This window comes from Uloborus diversus, chromosome 10 (assembly GCF_026930045.1).
Source record: "Uloborus diversus isolate 005 chromosome 10, Udiv.v.3.1, whole genome shotgun sequence".
Lineage (NCBI taxonomy): Eukaryota > Metazoa > Arthropoda > Arachnida > Araneae > Uloboridae > Uloborus > Uloborus diversus.
In genome coordinates, this window is record NC_072740.1 from 84470353 (window position 1) to 84496563 (window position 26211).

Sequence of the window (26211 nt, forward strand, 5' to 3'; positions counted from 1 at the left end):
CAAACTATCAGTCCTGATGCGGATATGCACCCTCACACAAGAACACTTTCACCGTCCTGATTAACTGGTCCAACTAAGTTCTTAAGATTAAGTTCCTCATTTTTCCTTCTATTTACAATTATATAATAATTTAACTAAAAATGTTGAATTCATTTTTGCCTGTAAGTAAGACGTAATTCCAAAACGTTTTGAGGTTATTTATCATTGATTTTACGACGAAAAGTGTAAGCTTTCTACTTTCCGCACGGTCAAAAAATTTCTGCGGGAAGAGGTCCCATGTAATCCAGCTAATGAGAGAACTTGGCGAACAATTTTAGGTGAAAATTAAATGTAAAAATTTTCATTTAACTCTGCAGATACTTTTACAGCACCCAAATGTGAATTTTTCATAATTTTTTTAACTGTAAATCTCCGGTCACGCTTTGTTAACTTTGTCAGTTGACCTTTTCTTGCCTTGTTTTCGGTCCCATTTTTTTCTTTGGAGCATTTTATCAAGCACTTTACTATAGAATGAAATAAATTAACTAGTTTAGAGACTTTTCAAACCAATTTACCGCTACTGTGAGGAACAAATTCAACTTTCGAATGGTGTTTGTGGTTTTTTACGAATACCAGCCATTTTAAAAGTAATTAACCCAATATTAAGGAATAAATAAACAAAAAAATAAAGCCAGATGACCTCAAAGGGTCAATACAATGCAAAAATAATAAAAAAAACGACATATGATAATTTTAATCATGAGTTTATTTGAAAAAATTTGAGTGTACGATGACTTTTGTGGCGTCTTATTTCTTTGTCTCTTCAGTTTTTGACCCATTTCAAAAAGGAGATCAGTAAATATTTTGAAAGAACTACAGGTTTTTATTTAGAATGACGTAGGAAATATGTGAAAAAATATCGGACTTCATATTCGAATTCAGTTCCGCGTTATTTTGGTTTTACTAAAAAATTTCAATGTGTACGAACACTTTTAGGACCCACTGTATATATGTCCCAAAACGACCGCATAAACTCTGTACAGCTAGATTCCTCGTTGGGAGTACATAAAATCTGCCCAAAGAAGCGTTCCTGTACGATCCACAGTTTCCAAGAAAAACACGAAAAACAAGGTATGACATCACTGCCGGTGCAAGGAAAAAACACTTTATTAGACACTAGTGGCACCCGCACGGCTTCGCCCGTAGTAGAAAATTAAAAGGTCTTTTTGTTCGCCTGTATATTTACAAATAATGTATAATGAATATCTCGCCAATTCGCTTGCCCATGTTATGGTTCCACGTTGTGATAACTTGATTATTTACTCGTCCATCTTATGATAATTTTGTTCGAGAAAACGTTCTTAAAATTGGAATAGAAAAAGAACAAAATCGAATTTTTGAAAAATCGCTTCGAGGTCCACACCCCCATGCTACAAACTAATTCTGCGCCAAATTTAATGAAAATCGGCTGAACGGTCAAGGCGCTATGCGCGTCACAGATCCTGACAGACAGAGACAGGGACAGAGAGATATCCAGACGGAGAGACTTTCAGCTTTATTATTCGTAAAGATATCAACAACAGTATTTGCATATCTTTCTAGACGATAATTTTTAAAACGTCATTACAAATATCTGTTGTTATACGTAATATACGTATACAGCTGTTGATATGTTTTTTCTTGCACCGGAAATGGCATCATAATTTGTTTTTCGTATGGATCGAACAGGAGGGCAGTTTTTATGTACTCCCTACAAAGAATCTAGCTATGCAGAGTTTATGCGGTCGTTTTGGGACATCCTGAATACAAATTATGTGTTGTCAGCATTAAAATTGTACCTTACATATTTCTTTTTATGTTCACTCGTTGCAGCAAAATTAATCGGAGAAAAATTATCCTAGTAATGATAAATTGTTTTTGGATTAAATTTATTTTAATATCTAAATTACCAGATAACTGTTTTTATACTAATCTACTCATAAACCAACAATAAAAATATAATTTGGAGCGGTTTGGTAATATTTATTTTTGTTACGAGTTAAACAAATATTGTTGGAAAATATGTGACATGAAACATTGAAATGTTTTGGAGAAACAATAACCTGAAAAATCTTTTATGCACGCATGAAACAATTCAGCAAATTATTCAATAGTTTTCTCTCAAAAATTCAGCTCAAAAATATTTTTTTCTGCCGTTTAGTGAACTGCATATCATTATTGAAAGTACAAATTCCTTATTTTTGGTGAAAAAAGAAATCTTAAAAAAACCACAGTATTTGGAAAAGAGTTATTTAAAAAGAGTTACTTGTTAGTTAGAATATGCTCTCTTTAATACCTATGTGTTTCTTTCCGTTGTTAGATGTTTCCTAACCTAGAATATTCAAAGCTAAAACGTTCAGTCCTTCTATGAACACTTTATGTTCTAATGCTTATAATTAAACAACGTTTTATTTTTTTGGATCATTTGAATCGTCCTCTAACCAGAATTTTGGAATAAGTGTTTATTTTACAATGAGCTGAGCCCGTAGTCAAAATTGTATACATACATTAATCGTTAGGAGCAGTAGTGTTCCCACAGGGTATACTCCATATACACCGTATACTCTTAAACATTTTTAAACATATAGCGTATACCCTCAAGCTTCATAAATTATTGTATTATGACATACTATGCATATGATCACATACACAAATTGTGTGTAATGGATTACTGGGAGTATACCTTCAGAAAAATTTGGGAACATCACTGGTTAGGAGCATATAGACATTCATAGTTAGGAACATACACTCTCGATAATCTAAACTAAATGTGCATTTTCTGTTCTACTTCTAAGTAATAACTTGCATATCAAAAAACACTATTTAGGGTTAAAATTTCAATTTCATTAGGGTTCATTTGTTAAAAACAAATGCAAATTAATTTATTTTACTTACTGCAAGTCTTGATGCTAAGAATTATACATCTACCATATCTAAACGTAACTCAAAGTAGCTACAGAAAATCATATTAAAATGAACCAACGTATGAATCTAGGGGGGAAAAATATTCCATAGGGTAAAAGTAGGAGAGACGCCATACTTTTTGTAGAAATTAGATAAAAAATTCAAAATGCAATACAAATCAATTCTCTATGTTTTATTTTAAAGTTGCACTATTATTAAGTATTAAAATTACCATTTACGAGTTTTAGACTTGGAAAAAAAAATAAATAAAAAATAAAAATTATAAGTTGATATCAGGCCATCTCTTCCATAACGTGTGGGAGAGACGCCATATAGTGTGGGACAGATGCCATATATGTTATAATTCCTTGTTTTTGAAATTCTTACGGATTATTTCCCTACCACAATTATTACAATGCGGTGCGTACATTGTACATGACTCATGCAGCCGTTTTTGGCGTAAGAAACATTTAATTCATTCAGTTTTTTTCTGTTAAATAGTAATTTTCTCTACATTTCGCGCCTACAAGCAACTTGTTTTCGCTTCACTGTCGAGCTAGGTAGTTTTGAGATTGGATAAGACTTCTGAAGAATCTTTGTAGGGGTTTCTGTACTAATGGATGTTTGTCTGGAAGTTGATGGTTTTTGTGAAGATTGAGCTAGAATGCCAGCACTTTCAGGAGGAATTTCGGGATTAGCTACTTTAACTAAATCAGTTATAACAAAGAAATGATGTGGAATAGTCTTAGAATTGAGTGGAAATATTCCACTAACTTTAAAACCTGATGCTGCATTTCCCACGGCATTCCGTGAGGTTTTTGAGCTTCATTCTTCGATGTTTCTTCTTTTTTTACTTTTTCAATATCCAGAATTAAGTTATCTTCACTCCACTGCCCCCTGATTACCGTATGCTTCCTCGCATATTTTCTTTGCTTTCTAAAAACAAAAAAATATTAACAGAACACCCCTTCATTTATACGTTTGAAAGGTTTGGCATTTCTCCTCATTATGTGGGAAAGAAGCCACATAGGTGTAAATTATGTAAGTATTAACATATATTGCAAAATGTAGTTAAAATAAGTTAATAACAAGCTAAATCAAACATTAAAACCAGTTTTTACATTACGTTGCCTTTGTTTTACATTTAACAGTTATTGAAACCGCAGCGACTCAAAAGTTTCGTCGAAAAATGCTCGTACTAAAATAATCTTTTCGTCATACACACGTTACACTCGAGCACAGTCGAACAAGAAAGTGTCTATGAGTAAATAAAAACTGAGAAATACAGCCAGCTCTTTCTTAATGACGGATTTTCTGAAGGTATGGCGTCTCTCCTCACATGGTGTCTCTCCCACTTTTACCCGACATTCAAGAAGCCAAAATGTCGAATCGACAGTACAAGTTTAAGTTACATTCCTGTCATTGAGTTTTGTTTTATATTTTTTCATCGAGTCTGGTAAATTGCATCAAGAACATTGATTCATGAATGGAGGAAGAATGTTCTGCAGAGGCCAATCCCAATGAATACATACATGTCTGGATTTAGAATTACAACCCCTTTTTTTTTAAAAAATAAATGAATTAATAAAAATTAAAAAAAGAACGATAAGAAAGAGCACAAATTGAAGAATGAAAACGTGAAACAAATCAGCATAAATACGTACACATCTGCTTCTGTTTCGAAAAGAAACATTTGTATAACTTTATTACAGTACAAGATTTATGTAATATCTTGTCATTATAAAAAAATTAAACTTCAACGGTAGTTTTACAACAGTTTCTTATATTATTTCAACTATAGAACCTATGGCTATATTTCTGTATATATCTTAGACACGCTTGTATTTGCAAAAGGTCGAAAAAAATAAGAAAAGGCGGAGTACACGAACTGAAGCACGGAAAATCTTTTCAACCTGCGAATGCTTTTGAGATTGCGCGGGAGTTGGTGGAGGGGGAGTTCAGCCAATCAGAGAAGGGATGCTCGAGAGTAAAAGGACTGTCAGAGACAGGAGATGGAAGTTACCCGCATAAAGAGAGTACACACAATTCCCAAAGGAATGCCAGAATTAAATACTTTTTGTTGTTGGAAAACTGTGAAGAGCGGAGCATATGCTTGTGCTCTCTACACTCTGGTAAGTTCTCATCAATTACTTGCACGCTGCTCTATTTTTAAACAATAAGGTCTATAATATATAAGAAATAGATAAAATGAAAATATATATGCTCAGATTTTATTTCATTTCAATTATCATGTCACTATGGTATTTATTTTAAACTTATATTGAATTGGACAAAACTAAAAGTAGAAATGCTTTTAAATGTTCTGAAAAGCATGGGTCTTACTTCCTACGGTATTTTTGATACTTAAGGAATAATTTAAAAATATACTTAAAGACAAATAGCGTTCATTTCAATGTTGCTTTAAAAGCATCTTTACGCAATATTGTTTACGCAATGAATTTTAACGTAATTTTGTAGAAAAATATACAATTTATATTTGCGGTTTAATTTTACTCTTTACGATTTTTGTTTTCGTAGGTACATCGTTCAACTTTTCGTGACCACAGTAGTTCTTTCACATTCTTTGAAATATTTCTTTTAAAAAGGTATAAATATGTGAGATTATATAATATTGCTGTAGGGAGGATAATTGCAGTATCTTTAAAAAAAAAGAGACATTTGAAGTTTCTGGTTTTTCGAGTACTAATAAAAATGTTAAAATTTTTGAAGCAAAACCTTTTGGGGAAAAATATTTCATATTCTGCCAGTAGCAAGACAAAAATGATTTTACATTCGAATTGAAGTAAAATAAGATAACAACAATGAATAAAAAAGGAAAGCAGAAACAAAAAATTTGCTGATATTGATATATACCTGCCCAAGGCAGAATGTATCGAAAATGGTCGTCTGAAGTAAGTATTGGAAAATGACACCAAGAATGTATTATATAGAAGCATTTGTGGTTTCTCGAATTCGATACTGGAAAGGTAGATTCCACGTTTATGACTAAAATATCGTTTTTGATACCAATAAAAGTGATTTTTCAAAACTGCGCTTAACAGTAAGTATTCTACAATTTAAATAACTAAATGAGTTGTGCTTGATAAAACAGTTTTGTGTTTGAACTTTTTTTTACTTTCCAATGTCTGGCAGAAAGAAGAAGTTACAAGGAACAAAATGGAAAAAAAAGCACAATACACAGAACGAGTAGTACATTAAAATATTAGCTGCCTATACGCTCTTTTGCCTCGTATATTTGCCGGTCGTATAGTCTCCACCCGGAAAGCTCAGTGCAAGTGTGCAAGGGGCGAACGTTCATTTTGTGATTTGCGTTACAACGAAGACAAAATGAGACTCAACAATACTCAAACGATGAAGATGTTTTAACAAACAGTCATGGCCAATTAAAGGTATGTTTGAACTTAGTGTCCTGTAAAAGGTATAACCTCTTTGAATGACTAAATAACTAAAAATTATTATCATACAAAAAAGTTTCAAACATGAAAAAAAAAGTTTTAAAATCTACCATTTCAGAAAAGTGTTCAGATTTTAGGCCACTGTGAACCAGGAATTTAAAAGATTAAATCGATTTAAAAACCTTTATTATCAACTAGCCGCCTGCGGCGACCAGCTGGTCCGCCTTTTTACGCCAGGGGTGCAGCCTTCGGCGGCTACTTAAACAATTTAGCGACGACATTAATGTTTTTCTCTATAAATCAGTATTATCATTCGTTTTTTTACGCCAATGTTGCCGCCATCGGCGGCTGCTTAAATTAATTTCCTGGCGGTGTCAATCAATCTATATCTATCTATATCATTAATAATTTGAATGAAATATTTTCTAGATCTGTCTCCAGTTTCGTCGTTTGGAATATTTTTAAAGGAGGGGGAGGGGAGACACAAACGACGTACTCTTCATGCAAATTTTGTCGAATAATAACAAAAAGCACTTTTACTTTTATGTGAAAGCATTGTTTTTTCAAAGTCATGGTGTATGTGGGGGAGGGAGGGGGGCATTGACACCCAATGTGCAAGCAGCCACCTACGGCGGCTGTTTGGCTAACTTGTCATTTACCTTTTTACTTCCAGTTTGCCGCCTTCGGCGGTTGTTTAAATAAATTTGGCAGCAGTATTAATCAATCCATCTCTATCTTTTTTTTTGTGCCATTCACATTTTTTACGCCAAGATTGCCGCCTTCGGCGGATATCTACCTTTACAATCTATCTCTACATTTTCTTATCCATCTCTATTTATTTTGACCTCCTCACCCATTTCCTAATGAAAACAAAGAACACTCAAAAAACCGCTTTTTTCATTTAAGTAGAGCAAAAAAAAAAAAAAGCTCAAATTCCCCGTAGTGTGCAAAAAGTAGCGTTTGACAAAGATAAAAAAAATCTCGCTGTTTTTATTGAATTAATGCGCACAACTATGAAATGTAACGTAATATAGATACAGCGAAAGGTCCAGCTTGGGGGGGGGATGGAAAAAGAAATAAATGCAATCCCTAAATAAAACAAAAAAAAAAAAAAAAAAGGGAAGAAAAAAAGCAAGCGCTGCCGAAAAAACACGTGGTCATCACGTCAGAAAATGAAGTAAGCTATATAGTAAAAAAAAAAGATTAACATTGCTTGCGATTAAGATTCCATCGTAAATATCGAATCGAAACCCAAGTAGTGACGTCACAGGCATAAAAGATTGAAGAACGCTTTTTTCGACTGATGCGTGAAAGGACATGATGTGTTCAGCATTAAAAATATGTGAAAAAAAACTATTGCGTATTTTTAAGAACTTTTTTCTTTTGAAGAGGGTGAAATGGTTTTACTATTACGAACTTAAATTTCAGAAATGAGGCTTTGATACTTCTCGCAGGATGATATTAGAAAAAAATAAAACCCAGGAAAACATGCAAATTAAAGGTTTTTTCAAACATTCATAAAAAATATAAAAATTGCTCTATCTTCAAAATTTTTTTTTTGTTCATCATATTTAAAATTAAATTTCCGACACTATAGTATCAAAAATATTTGTCTGGCGCGATTGGTTCGGGGTCTGTGAGGTTAAAAGTACTAAAAAGTGCTAAAAATCACATAAAACATTAAATAACTTTTTTTCTAATTAAAATATCAAAAATCGAAGCCCGAGGTGCACAACTTCAGCAAAAACCACACCTGTATACCAAATTTCATCTTTCTAGGCCTTACCGTTTTCCCGGGATGCGCGCCACACACACACACAAACATCTTATTTTATTATATGTATAGAAGATTCGATTTGTATTTGGGCACATCTCAATGGCTATTCTCAACTCATTGAGTGGAGCTGGTTTTATGTTTCAAATATTGTGCTTGACACGCCTCCATAGAAAAAACAGCTTCAATATGTAGAGGGGGGGGGGGAGTATGGGAATTGATTATCGTAATGTGTGCATTTTGTTTGGTATTACGAACCCCCAGTACACTAGGGCTATTCTACGTCGTTTAACAGTGGGCGTGGTCATGCCGCTGAGAGGACTAAAAGTATCTTAGGAATTAAGACATTTCCATTGGACACACTGCAATAGCGCGCTCGCTTTAAACTACACTGACGTGCGACTGTCTCACGAATCGCTCGCCGAAGAGATTTTATTGGAAATAGAAGGAGCTTTTAAGTGACTTTACTTCTCTTGCGAGGCGTTAAATTATCGAAGTAATTTGAAATAACTATCATTGGCATTCTTAACAGTTCCTACTTTCTTGAACTTATTTAACGAACGAATAATTGAATTTCCTTGGTAATATCATTGAAATTGCTTTTTAAGCTGTGATTGAACTTCCCATGTGCACTAAGGGTAATTCAAGCTTACACGCCACGCCAGGTTATACTCCTCCAAAACTGTATTTCGTAATTCCGCAAAAGAGTATGTGTTGGTGATCATCTTTTTAGAAGCAATGTGCAACGGCATGACTGCCAATTAAATACATTAATTTTCTACTGGTTTCTACCAAAAATTACGATTTTAAGGGAAATTTTAAAAAATATGATGGAAGTTAGTACCGTCAGCTGAAGTGACCTTGACATTTGCGGGTAACATGTTAAACCCAACTATTAAAAAAGAGATTGTCTATACTGTGTTAGACTTAATAAGAGAGTGATTATCGCTTATTTGTTTTAAGGGCATAATAGGTGGAAGTACCACCCATGCATTTTGCTGGTACCTCTTATTGGTAGTACCGATTGCGTTTTCGGTTGTTGAGTTAATGTAACCGCAAGGATCAAAGTTACCAAAGTAGCCAATACTTTTAAAAACATATAATATAGAAAAATGAAAGTTCTAATACCGTGTTGGTTTATATGTTTAAACACTAAGCGAACATCACAAGAAAGGCTGTTGGCGATGTTTGCGAAATATTGACTTGCGTTTTGAGTCCTAGGTGTTAGGGCAATTAACCCTGACAAAAAAGATATATGACATGCCAGATTACGAGTTATTTTCAATGCTGATGACTTGACAGGATAATATGCCCCTCAACGAAGTTTATTTTGTTAAGTTGGAATGAATCAAAGATTCAAGCTGACTCACAGTATTTTTTTAAGAAAGCTATAAGGCAACGACAATTAAGATATGATTGCACTCGAAAAGCTTTATGCTCCGGAATACAAAAATTTAAATAAAATTCGTCTTCCAAAAAAGTCATCCTCATTCCCTCTTAAGAGAATGTATGTTGGCGTTTTGGTTTTAACTGCATGGACTAAATCAGCGGTAACCCAGTACATGTATTAACTCTAAAGGAGTTGTGCAGTTTTCCCACTCCATCGACATGCTGCTCCAGAAAATTTCTTTTAAATCGTCCCAAGCTCGTGCAATATAGAAATGTGAACAAACAGTTCGAATCAAGATTCTACCACTTTAACTGGCATGGAGACAGAAAAAGGGTTTCAAATGAAAGAGGTCAATAAAATCATGATGCTGCATCAAAATAATGCACATTACCACAATATCTCTTTCAGATCCTTCTAAGGAACTTGAAAGCTTTTCTGAGCACAGTCAAACTAAACAAGTACATCAAGTTAGCATTTAACTCACTTATTGAAGAAAATAAAAAATGTCTCAATAAGAAAGAACTTAAAGACACCCCAATTTTATAATATTTTTTTGTTCCGCATAATCATTTGTATTAAGTTAGTTCATTATGACCATTTTACCGATTTTAATATGTTCTGTAACGTTATTTCAAGTAGGGAATACGTCCTGATGATACTTCTTAAAGAAAAGAGTGAATTGATAACTCCGGAAAGCAGCAATTTTGTTTTTTTGACAATATATTACTTAATTTGTACTTTAAAACAACGAACCATTTTACACAGAATCTGTCCCACACATTAAAGGTAGGTAGTGTTATCTTTTATTTTTCGCTAACATTATATTAAAAAAACTTTTTCCTCTTAGCTGATCATGGTACCCCGACTAACCCTAAGAATAATTTTTTTTTTACAAAACGTTTAGCCTGACCATGGTAGTTAAGTTGAAGAACATTCCTGATGATTTGTACTACGTTGTTTTATGTCATATGGTATTTAATGGTCTTTGAACGCATATTTTGTCATATTTAAGTCGCCTAAACTTTTTCAATAATATTTTTCCTTTGTTTGCAATTTGTACGCAGTAATTAAATATTAAATCATATTAACCTGATTCTTTAATGATTAATAACGTATGCGTCTGCAAAGATGAATCAAAGTTTTAAAAATTGTCAACACTCGTTGTGCTCGCAACTACGTTTTGAAACATGATTTCGTTGCATAACTTTCACTTTTTTAATAGCACTTGAAAAGTGTTCCTAATTTTAATTTTTAATCACTCACTTCATCAATTTGAAATTACTTGAAAAATCAATCTCCCCTTTTTTTTTAGTCAGAAAGCAAATTGAAAATATTTAAAAAATCGCATACTTTTCTCTTTTATTGCAATATTGTCACTAAACATATTTCAGTTTATATTCACTGCGACCTCAGCATGGATCTGATATACTGACTAAAACTTTTACATATTACTTAAGTGCAGCAAATATGAAGGCTGCACGTTGTAAGAGTATTTAAATTTGAAACTCTTGCACTTTTGCACTCTGTGCATTTGCTCTGACTCATCGTATTTAACCAATTAGAATTAATACATACTAAGATCTATGTCGCAAATCTGCAACTGGCACAAACTGAGAGGGAAAGTTTCTAACAACACAGATATAGGCTTCGGGTAATACGGATGCCTAATTCGTTATTGAGTTAGGGGGAGAAAATATTAAAATAGGAAGTGTTCTGCTACAGTTGACTACCTGTTTCAATTTATGTAAAGGGGGGAGGCGGCGTGTAATCCAGAAAACCTTCCTGTCATCGGCTGAGTATTACAACTAGGTAAGAGAGAATTTGAAGGTTTGTTAGTAAGAAATCATAAGTACTAATGGTTAAATAAAGTAGAAAAAAATTAACAACATTTTAATCAGATCTTGACATTTCCTGAAAATTGTGGAAAAAAAAAAAAAAAAAAAAAAACATCAATTTCTCCAGTTTCTCTCGAATCAGTGTAGAAGAAAAAACTGAATTGAAGTTACCTACTTGTAGCACATCAATTCAGTTTTTTTTCTAGATGTTTTCAGTTTTCCCCCACGATTTGAAAACGGAATTTTCAATGTCTTACTGTCTATAAGATTGAATGTCTTACTGTTGCTCTGAGGCGATGATATATACAGGGTGTACATAACTACTACATGGTTTTAAGAAGAAAATAATACAACCACAAAATTAACCTATTTCCATAAAAAGTATTATATTTAGCATGTTAGAGGGCGGGAAGAATTTATCAAGTGGCACACTTTCCGATCCGTGCCTTGGCCAGCATTTCTGCAGTGTTGTTTGCCGCACCAGTGGCTATCCGTTGCTTGAGATGGTTCATATCTTGAGTTTTCTCATCGTAAACAATATTTTTGAAATAACTCCCCCCTCAAGAAAAGTCTTTTAGAGTCAGGGAAGAGCTTCTTTGTTTGATTGAGAGCTTGTATGAAACATGTCTTGACTTTTCAAATACATTCCTTAGCCCGGTAGAACATTCTAAGAAACCAAGAAAAAAAATTCAGTTTGCATCACTGGTCAATAGTGAAAAGGTTCTTACCAGAGTGAAAAGGAGGAGTGTCATTTCATGCAAAGTCAGACGCATGTAAAATGTGTTAATTAGTTTTAACTGTTAGATAAACGAGCATGAATTCTAATATGCTATATTGAGTGATTCCAACGTCACGTGTGTCATAATTAGACAATCTACTTTCCTATGCAGCGTGAAACAAATCTTTTCGCACTCCTTTCTATTTTAACCTTTTCCTCATTTTTTCCCACTCTACTAGCAATCACTAGCATTCTACCCAGTGACATCTTAATTATCTATTTTGGATATTTTCCAAAGCCAAAATTAAGTGTTCATGCGAAACTGGAGAAAATATTTTAAACAAAAATCCGTTAGTAAAAGTAAATGCTAAAAAAAAAAAAAACATTTCAGAACTGTTTTAGTTTTTATTCAAATACACGTACTGACTTTTAATTGTTTAAAGATTAATTTTTTGTTCTAATGTGTGCATAAGAAAGCCATTCTTCAATTACTCATATTTAACTAAAGAATTTAATAATTATAATTTTTTAACAAAAATATTTATAGTTTCATCACTATAAAATGTCTTCATTTACGAAGCAAAAGATTATAAAAAAATGTGATACCTTTCATATATCTTTAGTTATTAATACTATTGTTTGAAATGTCTTAAGTGTCACGTTACCTGCGGAAAAACATTAAATATCTCTTAACTAAATCATAAATTGAAATTATTTTTTAATATTTTCAGAAATGTTTATACATGTTAAGCTTACTTATTATTATTATCATTTCGAGATATAATCATTAGATCAGTTATCGATAGTTAATTTTATTTGATCACGTTGGAAACATGATTCCACAATAACTTCAAAATGGTAATGTTTAATATAACTTACACTGCAGTAAAATCGTTTAGAAACAAAGAAGACATGTATTTACAGTAACAATAAAGAAATGAAATACGCGCATTTACGAGTGCATTTATTTTATTTTTTAAATATCACCACATCTATTAAATATTTATTTCAATCAATTTTCCTTTTGAAATGCTCTCCCTCACAATAAAAAAGACAACACAATATCTGCATCAATTTTCAGTTTTTAGCCGTATATTCTTTAGATGTTTTTTACTGTAGCTTAGTGAGGGAAATTTTTGCCAGTAAATGTAAATTTCCATCAGTAAGGATTATTAATAGCACAACTGTATCCAAATAGCTACGTTTTTATTGCGCTAATGAGGAACTTAACGGTTAAATTTATGTTTGCCCCTTCCATTGCAAAAAATATGCCTCACAGGTACTTTTTTTTTCAAAATCAACCACAAATAAACAAATTTTTCTCAAATCATCAAAAATGCTTTGTAAGAAAATATAAGTAAAATGGAAATCAAACTAAATTAAGCGATTTTTTTCTTGAAAGTGTGCATTATTTATGTCTTTTTTTTACTTTCGCAAATTGCACTCCCCGGTTTTATTAGAGTGTCATAGAGCATTAACATATGCATTTTCACGGAAGCTGCTTACGCTCACACATTTTAATTTTTTATAGGTCACTTAAAGGGTAGATAATAAATATTTCAAGCGTAGAATTTTTCGATATCTTTAAAACGATTAAAAAACATAACATTTGTTTGTATTCTTCGCAATAATTAACATATTTATCAAAAACCGAGTTAATCTTTTTCTATAAATCAGAATGCTTACGTACTAAAAGATAATGTTAGTTAAATTTATCTACTAAAGTAAAATATTAACATTTTGTCTTAGCTTCTTGATATTTTTTGAGTTTAAATTTTAACAAGCTCTCTCATTTTTCAAACCCAAACATTCCTTCAGTTTGTATCACTCCATTTCTTGATAAGCATTTCAGACCGATGAAATTGTCAATTGACTAAAAGTAGTCGATGACTTGCTTCATCATTTTTTCCCAAATGAAGCCACACGAATGTATATAAGGAAATTTGATTAGGTACTCTGATCGATTGTCAGAAATATGAACCCATAGTAGTTTCGAAATTCTAAACTACAATACGTTCCCTCACTGCATGGCTTCTATTTAATATCTCGAGTGAAACTAATATGATTAAACTTCGGTGATCAATGAATCAGAATTTTCATTATTTTTAAAACTTTCAAACATTTATTTGAAACGTATTTACTCATATAAAGAAGAAATATAATAGAAGTGAAAATAATGTCATATGCCTTCGTATGGTTTAGAAGCAAAATAAAGTGACACTCATTTATCAAAATTTCTCAAATGTTCTTTTATAAATTATTTACGAGAAATGCTGGGTTATGAGTTTAAACAGTAATTTTATTCATTATGCAGTATCTTACCTTTAGTTAGATTTCAATAGTCTCCTTAAACTAATGTTTTTCATACTGACCTTTTCAGAGCAGTGAGTACGTAATGATTGAGATGAAAAAATAACGCAAATAAGGCACAATTCTTTAAAAAACTTTTCTTGACAAATGGTGCCTTATTTGGCTTTAAGTGGCTAATGCAGCCGCCTTATTGACTGGTTAGTAATATGACTGGTAAATAAAATATCACTGGTATAAAGTAACGTTATTGGTTGCCTTTGATGAAAATAAAACTCTTTTGCTAAGGAAATAGCAACACCTATTATTTAGAGGTAATGTCTCCGTTCTTAGGGTGATACACGTATTATTTGTATGATTATGTTTCAACCAAGAAGAAAAATACATTTCAATGAATTGAGTGTAAAGTTTTTTTTTTTATGAAAAAAATTTCAACCAACTTTTAACTTTATTCTATCCTGCAAAAAAAAAAAAAAAAAAAAAACTTGCCGTGACCCAGTTTTATATAACTTGGAACATATTTTTTATAACCAATTGAATTTTCTTACTTTTTTTCTTAATTCAAGGACAATGTTTTTATGAAACTCTATATTTATTTTACAAAAAAGTATTTGGAATCTTGATAAAGTTCCGTATTTTTATTATAAAGACGTTCTTCGTTTTACTTAGGATTGATTGGGGGGAGTAATTCACTGGAGTTAATCGTATTCTATCAGATATAAAACTTAAAAATTTTCATGCCACATTTTATCCCAGTGATTAGTTTTGCATATATTTCAGCTTCATGAAACTTTTTAATGTCATAAAACTATGAGTAAAATTTCTCTTGTCATCATCTGTCAAAATTTCTCACTCCCCCCCCCCCTCGTTCCTTAAAGCATGACATCCTTCATAGTGACCACTTACTTGATATCTATAACATTTTAATTCGTTCTTATATGCATTTTCTTAACTAATTACACTGTTTATATTCACTTATTTAAATTATTTTTCTTTTCAATTCATGTCCTTTTTTTTACTATAAATATCACATTTGAATTATTACTCAAAGCCAACTATATAGGCTCAGATGGATTTACAATTATTTAACGCAATTAATTCCTTCTCTAATTAAAAATACATTCATAATTCGTTTAATTCATCGATCTCTAAAAAGTGATCTAAAGCACATTACAACTGACTAGGACGGCATTCCTAATCCTTTTATCTTATGATTAACTTCCAAGGGCCATTAATCGCGGAAAATTAAATACGAATTCATTAGAAGAAGATCACCGACGAAAATATGGTCAGAGAAATTAAATTAGTGATTAATTAATCGAAATTGAAGATTTTCAAAAGGCATTTATGGAAGAAAAAAAAGAGAAAGAAATTCACGAGCGGTTAATATAAATGTAATGTTAACTTCGTTTATAAAAAATTAAGGAGTAGTTGGTTAAAAAAAATAATTATTATTGATGGCATGGAAACTGTTTTTTTTTAATGTAACATTATTTTATAATAGAAAAACTCTACTTAAAGTTATTTTTGCACTCTCATGAAATATTTTTTGTTTTTTTTTAAAAAAAAAAAAGCCTTGAAAATGTTTACTATTTTCCTGTTGTAGTTCCTGAATCTTATAAGCTACGTCAAACCACATTTGAAGACTAATTTGATGTCTCTAGTATAGATAAAAAGGTCGTATCAAAAGTCCTATCAAAAAAAAATACAGAGCTCCCAATCAAAATGTGCATTTTACGTAAGCTTGGTAAATTGAGTGAACTGAAATATTTATCTAAGCCATTTTTTTAGGTTGTTGAAGAATCCAACATTTTGTACCGCATGCGCTTCCGAGTTAAAATATTTAGTAAACTTTTACATTCACACTTTACGTGTATTGCATTTACGGTACTGTTTCATTTGTACATGAAAACCAGATTTTAGAAAATTTCCTACTTTAACTTGCTCAAACTTGGGTAGTGTACAAGAAGTATAATAATAAGATAATGTTGGGGAAAATAAAGTTGAGGTCACATGGAAAAAAAAATCACCACGAAAATTAAGCAAAAATCGTGCCAATTGCTACCGGGTGAAAAATCTATCACAAAAAATCTTCGTTTTATCGAAGACACTTATTCTTCTAAAATTAAGAATGTTTTGACCATGCGAGGAATGGGTTTCCAATTATCTTCATCATACAATTTCCCTTTGGTCTGTATCTTTATTCTAATAAATTTCATTAAGTCTTGAAAGTTTCAGTTCTATCTCTTATATGATTGTCGCGTAAATCTGAGGGTTAATTCAGGTGCAAGATATTTGAAAACCAAATGGGAAAGTAATGGCTATACGTGTAAGAAGTAACATTAGGTGACTCAAGACTGTTTATTTTAATACAGCAAAACCTGTAAAGTTGACCACCTGTCTAAGTTGACCGCTATTTTTAGGCACAGAATTAGATCGATACCATATAATTCAACCTCTATAAGTTGATCACCTGTTTAAGTAGACCACTAAAGTAGTGCACCGCAAGTGGTCAACTTACACAGGTTTCACTGTACTAAATTTGCCATATAGAGCACACAAGGCATTTAACCTATTGATTTTTTTTTACAAAAGGAACATCAAACAAAAAATTCAAATGAGCTTGCCGCAGTGAAATTTCTTACGTTAAAGCACATTCGCTGCACCTAGTACCATTTTTAAATGCAAAAACCGATCATCGTCAAATGACCAAGAATTTTGCGAACTATATCTTCAAATTGGCTCCAGAAATCAAAACTTAATATGCAGTAAAAATTATCCACGTAAAAATTAGAGAAGTGTATAATATATTATGCATCTGCATTTGTAAAAATAAGCGTATTTTGGTTATTAAATTTTGCATCATCATCATTAATCTATCCATTGTTTCTATTCATACATTTGATCAGTATTTTCTGCACACCTTAAATGTCGTTTTCTTTCGCATTTTTTTACCATTTCAACCCTTTAAAGTTTCTGCATCAAACTGAATTCGTAATTTGGCGGACGAAGGTATCAATTGGCGAAACTGAAAACATTAAGTTTAAAACTTATATAATGACAAATGTGTGTGTTTAATAAGTCTATCTTTTCCTTTGAAGCTTTCAAACCTGTAATGGAATACAGTATAAATACAAAATACCAATAATAAAATGAGAGAGATTTACTAACCGGTTTCTGCCAAGGTAAGAAGCATCAAAAGGTCCAAAATGGAGGTGCTAAAACTGTTCAATGCACTTATGTAGGCAGTGCAATTTGGAAAATGTAGTTTGTTCGATTGCGAATTAAAACTCACAGTTTCATCAACATAATAACGCTTAGCTAAAATACGCTCATACTCAAGAACAATGAAACATTATTAACAGGTACAGTAAAAAAAATCAATTCGATTACTGGAAACAGTCTGCGACGCTATTCGAAATAAACAGATCGAGAACCTTTCTAACCTGCTGCCAACAAAAGGTTCAAATTACAGTAAGCGTTACCATGTTTCCAAAAATACGATTTTCTTGCAAACGGTGATAAAGCATGAGCCTGTATTCTTCGTTTTTCAAACTATACTAATAATATAAAGCTGAAGAGTTTGTTTGAACGCGCTATTCTCAGGAACTACTGGTTCGAATATAAAAATATTTTTGTGTTGAATAGTCCATTTATTAAGGAAGGCTATAGGCTTTTTTTTTTTTGAAAATCAGATTGACCGAAATATTCGTAATTGGAAATTAAATGTTAATTTAATTGTTTAATTCTATGAATTCTCAATAGATGGCGGGTAAGTTTAGTTCTATGAATTCCTAATAGAGAAGGGGTAAGTTTAGTTCTATGAATTCCTACTAAATGGCGGTTTAAGTTAACTCATCGAGAGAGCGCTTGCCGACAATGTCAATAGCTGCGAGGAACCATTCCGTGCCACTCAGACGCGTGGTCGGCTACGCTATTGTGAGACTGCTGTTGTCAGCGAACGGGTTTTTGAATGTGTTTTTTTCGATATTCAGGTACATAATTTGGTTTTGTAGGATTTTTCTATTGGATTTATTTTCCTTATTTCTTCAGCGTTTGATTTTGTTCTTACAGTTGAAGATAGTAACTTATCTAAGTGAATAATTTTATTGGTAATATTGTTCAATTGTAATTGTTCTATAAAAATTTTTATTATAGTCTTGTTTATTTGGCGAAGCATTTTAAATTGCAGAAAAAAAGTTTCACTCACTAAAGGGCATGTTTACGGTAGCGTGGTTGCTTGGTGCGTTAAGCGATGAACCATACAGTTGAAGGTTTATTTTGAGTTTTAAAGCTACTGTTAATCTTTTTATGTGTTTTGGCGAATAGTTTTAAATTCCAAAGATATTTTAATAGGTTTTTTTGAAAAGGTGTTTACATATTTTAGTCGAAGAGAAAATATCATTTCACATCAGAAGTCGGACGGAAGGGGAACTTTTTATTTAGCGGAATACCTTTAAATTCTTAGCACGGGCATTAACGTGCGCGTACTGCTAGTACAGAATAAATTGCAACGGAACTTTTATTAACTATATTAATTAGTTGAAACAGTAATAGATTTGTTTTTCGTAGACATTAATAATATTTATTGGCATAAATGAAATTTATCATAGGATAAATATGGCTATATATTGTGGTGTAATTAAACCAGATTAAACATTTGCTTAATCACGTGAAATACACCGCCAGCTCAGTCATTTCCAGCCGAGGACTGCAGTTTCGTGCATATTAGCACTCATCAGCCCGGCATAGGAAAGTGACTGAGCTGGAGATGGAAAACCTCTTAAGGAAGCCAAGAGTGCCAAACAAACTGGTAGCTAATACAGAATTAGCACTGACCAGACGAGTGCTGGAAATGACTGAGCTGGCGGTGTATTTCACGTATTTCTTCCTTAGCCCTGGCTAAGCAGAAACTTACTTCAGGCGGTAACTTACTGAATTTGCTTAATCAGTTGTTGTACTAAAATCTAGTGTAGTTATAATTTCAGCAAATTTATTTCGATACCTTATAATATTTCTTATTAGGAAGAGGATTTGGGAAAATTTAGCACGGAAAACCTACACTGAGGTTTTGCTTCAGGTTCATTGAATCTAGGCAACACCATTTTTTAAAACTTTCTGATAATGCTAAAGCTTCCCAAAGCATAAATAATGATTACAGCTTTTTATAAAATATGTCTGCACTTGAAAAGTTTATTGGAATTTGATGATACACATTTAAAAAAAATACTGCTGAATTTGCAAGAACAAAAAGAAGTAGTGATTTTTGATTGGCCTGTTGCAGATGATTTTGGAATTATTACTAAGGATGAAGTGATAATACTTTTTCATTAGCCCAACCTGGAATTGGCGCAGCCGTTTAGTGTTTCCAATTTCTTTTTTAACCTATCATTTTGGCTAATTTACAAAAAATTATATTAATCAACTGTATTACGTTTATTCAACCCACCTTTTTATGTAAAAGTAAAATATGTACCTACACGTTTTTGATAAATTTTTTACATGTAATTGTTTTGTTTTAAAATTGTCCGTCACACAGATTTAAAAGACAGTAAATATGTCATAAATGGGTTCATTTACAAAAAAAATTATACTAAAAATGTACATACTTTTTTAAGTAAAACTTTCTTATATCTTGTTTAGATATGTTTTACTTAAATTTAAATAAAAAGTTGGATGACCCCCTTACCCCTTATTATGGCGCAAGTGGGACAATCATCTGATTTTTTAAAAAATATAATCGTTAATAATATTTAGAATATTATTTTAGAAAATAATAATGAACTTTTGTTTATTAATACGATAAAATAAGACAATAAGTTTAATTTTTTGTTTCAAAACTTTTGTATACGGTTTCAAAAACGAACTGTTCTCAAAAAGGGCTCCACTGACCCCAGCCAACCATACAACGTAAAAAAAATTTATTAAGAGTCACTTATATAGTCACGAAGCTACAAGAACATCTAAAACAATTCCACTTTCAATTGCTAGTTTTTGACTTATAGTTTTCCGCCTAACTTTACTAAACTTGTTGAAAACTTGACAGCATACAAGATAAACATTAAATTGAAATTTGAAATAAAATATTAAAAATTGATGAAATATATGCATTTAAAATAACTAAATGTGAACTGCGTATACCTGCAAGATATTAGTTCATAACCTTCATTATTTAATAGTGAAAATCAAGTGACAACTAATAAAAAATCTAGAAGTAAATCTGAAAAAATCAGAAAGATATCGGCGATCTAGTGAACTAAAAAATTTAGTGACTCAGAAGCAGGCGAGGAACGGAAAGAGAGTATAAACAAACAATATGTTTTACCACAAGGCAAAACATAGAAACATGAGAAAACTGCTAAGGGCTTTGCTAGTTTGCGACCAATCCCTTACCTTCGTCGTCAGTCCGAGAGACATTAAAATTAAGCTCATTAGATAATTAGCTAATCTTTCTAAATTTTTAAGATGCTCCTCAGATATTGTTTAATAAGTTGCCGTGTCTATTGTGCTACACATTTTTGAAAGCTATAGATTGCCATATTTCGTGCATGCGGAGTGAAACATCAATTCCATTAAAAGATCATATTTCAACAAATATGAATTTATTTAAATTCAAAATTTAATATAAGAGTTCTTTTGCAAGTTCTCCTGTAAATTCATGTCAATTTTTCTGAAATTTTGTCAAATTTTTACGGGAAATTGTAGCTGTTACGAGCTTAAAGCGTACGAATTTAAGAGGTATTTTTGAAAGAAATGCTTTTATCCTTGGGAATATGTGTAACACTCTTTCATAGAATCTTTGAACATAGTTGTACTAATTTGTAAAATTAAGGCTTATTTTCAGATTTTTACAATGCTAAATGATCAACCTTAAATGAATACCTGACTACGCTTTTACTGAAAAAACTGAGCAGTTTGACTGATTTTTTTAAGCTCTTTATACTGACTAGCTTTCTAAGTACTTGAATTTGTAACCATCAACTTGTATATGAAATGTGTATTGCTTTACTAATTACTGTTCGCATCTTAAAGCTCGATTTTTTACGCATTGAATAATGAGTTTCATTACCCCAAAACACGTGTGCCTTATAATTTGCCATGTTGCTCGTAGGAGCATTTTTCTGTCGCCTGTTTTTTCCACAGGAAGTTTAACGTTTGCACAAGGATTTGTTTATGTTATAAATTACGTACCTTAAATGGAAAGAATTTCCCAAGTTTTAGTTTACACTTTAGATATTAACTAAATATTCAGTAAGTTAGAGGAAAAAACTGATGTTGATTTAAATTCAAGCATTGCTTAGCTCAAAAAATATAGCAATATTCTGAGAAGATACCTGAGCTTTATGCATTCAATCAAATTCACTTATTCTTCATGCAGAGAATATGGACTCCTGTAAATAAAAAGAAAAACCAAACCTTAAAGCTGATCTTCTTTCTCAGAACATCAGAACTATTGCAAACTTAATAAGAAAAACCACTCTGTGAAGTTCCTTATTGTTTAATGATTCAATTGTATTTTCAGGAGCTTTCTCTTTAAGCTACTAAAACGATTACACGCGACTGCTCGCGAAATCTTAAGCTCAAAAATAATTAATGACACTCGATTAACATTTTTTGTGCGATTTTCAGTTGAATGAAAGTGATACATTGTCGGGACATTTTCCACTCAGTCATTAATCATGGACTTAGAAGATTAGTCTTAAATTCAGTGACGTGTGAACTTAAGATTGTTTACCAAAAAAGTACAATTTGATACTTACGTTTGATTGAGAAGCTAAAACTTGCAGTTTTATGAGATATTTTTATCCGACAACTATTGTGTGGGACAGTTAAAGAACGTCTCAATCGACCTCTCTAATTGATTACTTTATTTTTATTCTGATTTTGCGAGTTATTTTAGATAATTAAATGAGTAACAAGCAGAACAACCCAGTTCAACCGAGAAATTTTTTGCTTAAAAGCCGAAGTTCAAGTATCCTCGTTGCAGTTACTGATGTGGAAAATAAGAAGATAAATAGTAGTTTATGTTTCTTTTTAAACCCTTATTCGCTGATCTGAAACTTCCTGTGTATACTCTACATGCATATGAGAGCATATACAATCAGAAAGTCCATTTCTGATTTTAGTTAACGCAGAAAGTATAGGTAAGTCTCATGGTTGCTATGGGCTTGAATATAGCATGTAGAAGTAATTTTTTACTCATTATAATTTGAATAGCATATATAATATGGGCTCTAAGAAATATCATGAATGGTTGTAGCGTTCATGGTTGTATCATAATGGCTCCAAATAGTAAGGGTTCTTTCGGGCTGTGAGACCAATTCTTCTTAAAAGGTCATTTTTTTTCAAAATATTTTTTAGATCGTAAGGTGGCTGGTGTCGAGTATCTTGATGGAAAAATGAAGTTTACGTTTCGACTAGTATATACGCTGCTTGAGATACTATCTACGATGGTTATCCATTGGAGTGCAGTGATAACGTGTGCTTTGATATCAAAATGTTATGGATACTAAAAGCAATTTTTATACTATGAGAAATATCTTTTTTAATAATTGTCTCTTGTAGTTACGAAAGGTTATAAATTTAAAAAAAAAAAAAAAAACATTTTACCTTTCATTATAATACATAATTGAACGTCAATGTGGTTATCCAATATTGAACAAAATCTATACTAATAATATAAACGTAAGAGTTTATGTGTTTGTTTGAACGCACTCATCTCAGGAACTACTGGTTCCGATTGAAAAATTATTTTTTTGTTGATTAGTCCATTTATTAAGGAAGGCTATAGGCCATTTTTTAAAAAGCAGACTGGCCGAAATATTCCTAATTGAAAATTAAATGTTTAGTTAATTGTTTAGTTCTATGAATTCCTAACAGATGGTCGGGTGATATTAGGTCTATGAATTCCTAATAGATGGCGGAGTAAGTTAACTAAACCGAGAGGGCGCTGGCCGATAGTGTTGATAGCTGTGAGGGACCATGCCGCTTGGCTCAGATGCTACGCTAGTGCGGTACTATTGAGGTCAGCGAACTGATTTTTGAATTAGTTTTTTTTTTTTTTTTTTTTCGATATTTAGGTTCAGAATTTGATTCTGTTGGATTTTTCTATTGGGATTTGTTTTCCTGATTTCTTCAATGTTTGTTCTTATTCTTATAATTAAAGATAGTTACTTATCTAAGTAAATACTTTTATTTGTCGTATTATTCAACTGTGATTGTTCTTTATAACGTTTTTATTATAGCATTGTTCATTTGGGGTTAAATTTTAAATTGCAGAAATTAACCCTTTACTCGGTAAAGGGCAGGGTTAACTCGCTAAAGGACAGGGTTACAGCAGCGTAGTTGCTTGGCGCGTTAAGTGATGAACTATACAGTTGAAGGATTACTTTGAGTTTTAAAGCTACTGTTAATCTTTTTGCGAATAGTTTTAAATTCCAAAGAGACTTTAATAGGTTTTTTTTGGAAAGGTGTGTACACATTTTAGTTGAAAAAAAATGATAATTTTACATCAGGAGAGGGGGGCGTGGATGTTTTTTATTCAACGGACTTCCTTTAAATTCTTAGCACAGGCATCGCCTTGCGTGTACCGCTAGTTCAAGATAAATTGCATTTGAGGGCTGCGCTAAATTAAGTTTAATCAGATACTACTTTGATGACGCAAACAAGAGTAAATGTTTGATGCCGACGATAATTTGTTTTCTGAGGACCGTCGTACAACTGTACTTACGGAAATGGTTCCTGTAGTATTGTCTAAAGAAAAACATGCTGTTCGTGCGAGATACTTTCTGATAATATTCAAATTTAAAAGAGACAGTAAATAAAACTTAATTCAACTTTTACTCGATATTGGATTAGTTGAGGTAGGCTTAATTATGTGTTATAAATAAAATTATATGCTGTAGTTTCCGAATTCGGTTCTGTAATGAATCCGTTAAATTCGAAAAAATATGAAATTCGGTTAGTCTCTTATTTAAGTTAAAACATTGATTTTTGTCGATATTCGGCATTAATTTATATATATATATATATATATATATATATATATATATATATATATATATATATATATATATATATATATATATATATATATATATATATATATATATATATATATATATATATATATATATAAAAATTAGGGTGGTCCTTATTTATGTGGGAAAAATATTTTTTTGGAATTCAACAAGTGACGCCCCCTAGTTTTGTTACACTATAAAAAAAGTTATCGGTGCAAAATTTGAGCTCGACCGGTCAATAATAACACGTGCCCCTAGGACGTTGAACTTTAACACTTTTGATAATTTTCTCACAAATCTTCGAGTTTTTACTTCAGACTCCTTACATCGTTTCTCCTAGGTTTCCAAAATACTTTTACAACGAGGTTGCACTAAAATCTTTCTTTCTATCAATCACTTTTTAATTACTTCATATCATCTAAAGATTTTACATTGAATAAGGATGAAATAGTGCTTTAGAAACTTTACCTTAATCGTACGCTTTTCTCAATGTATTTCAATCGTGTGCATTTTGTTCCCGATAGCCTTGGACTGTCTGTAAAATACTAAATTGCTTTTGTGGCTCATATTGGTAAATTGAGTGGGAAATTCTTCGATTAATATTGTGCACCTCTTTCAGTTGTATCATTCACAACTTTCAGCATTTTAACGATATCTCTTCCCTTTAAATAGTTTCCTTCATTTTGCCATGAATCAGGATCAAATAGGAAAACATCTTTTGGTGTTTGTAACTTATCAAACACTTTTATTGACTTGTAATTGATTCTATAAAGAGGGAGATCTTTACTAGGAAAGTATTCCAAATCATCTACTGTTATCTGAAATTTTTTATACAATCATCAGTCACGTCTTCCTTTTTAGCAAGCATTGTTTTGGAGTAGTCTTTTCCTATCTTCAAAGTTAATTCCTTCATCCAATACGGACAAAGCTACTAGTTCATTCCCTAAATACCATAAGTGATTTATGAATTTTCCAATCACTGCTTCTGCTGCATGTTTGTCATCATTTTGTACGCTGCTAGTTTTTCAGACACATTAATTTAAAGGCCTAGATTGGGTTGCTGCGAAAAATCATATCTTCATACGACATTATATGTAAAACAGCATTTACGGGCATTCTCTTCATGTAAGGTCAGTATGAATTGTTTCCTAAATATATAAATATTCAAACAATAAATTCCTTTTGCCATCCATCTGTCTCAGGCGAAAACATATCCCTGTAAGAGATACGACTTCACCAAGAAGTATTATTACAAGTTATGAGAATTCTCTGGAATGTTTCTCAATTCCGCTTTCTACGAACAATAATCTGTTATCAACTTCGTCTTTTAGAATTTAGGTAGTATGTGTACTTGATTGAAATGTTATAAATTTTGAATACTGGAGATCTTTCCGCAAAATTTTGAAGCGCTTGAATAATGGAATATCAGTCTAGAACCAAAAAAGGCAAGACCTTCTTTAAAAACACTCTACAGTACGATTTCAAGTGAATGATGATGTCAATACAAATGTAATATATCACCGTTCAGCTTTTTCTCTAAAAAATTACATGCACAATTTATACGGTCGATGCTATAAGCCGTTGTATCAAACAATACAGCTTGAACAGTTAGCAATAAAGAGCAATAATCTAAGATATCATATACAGCTGAAGAAATATCTCAGGAATTCTGAGTAGCTGTTCAACTTTGGGACCTGAAGCCAACACAGCAAGCCTATCGGCGTTTTTTCCCCAGTTACATCTGGATGTAGCTTTGTATCCCAGTGAATAACTAAAAAATTTAAATTCATGAAATTTGATTTTGCCTCTCGAAAATTTTCTCTTGCT

At 31.9% G+C, this 26211-nt stretch overlaps 1 protein-coding gene across 1 annotated transcript in view; it reads left to right on the forward strand.

The window, feature by feature from the left end:
• Positions 1-4979: 4979 nt before the first annotated feature.
• LOC129231490 (uncharacterized) overlaps positions 4980-26211 on the forward strand; it is a 163448-nt gene continuing 142216 nt past the window's right edge. Inside the window, exon 1 of the mRNA XM_054865818.1 lies at positions 4980-5054. Coding sequence (XP_054721793.1) covers positions 4980-5054 — 75 coding nt within the window. The remainder of the gene's footprint in view (positions 5055-26211) is intronic.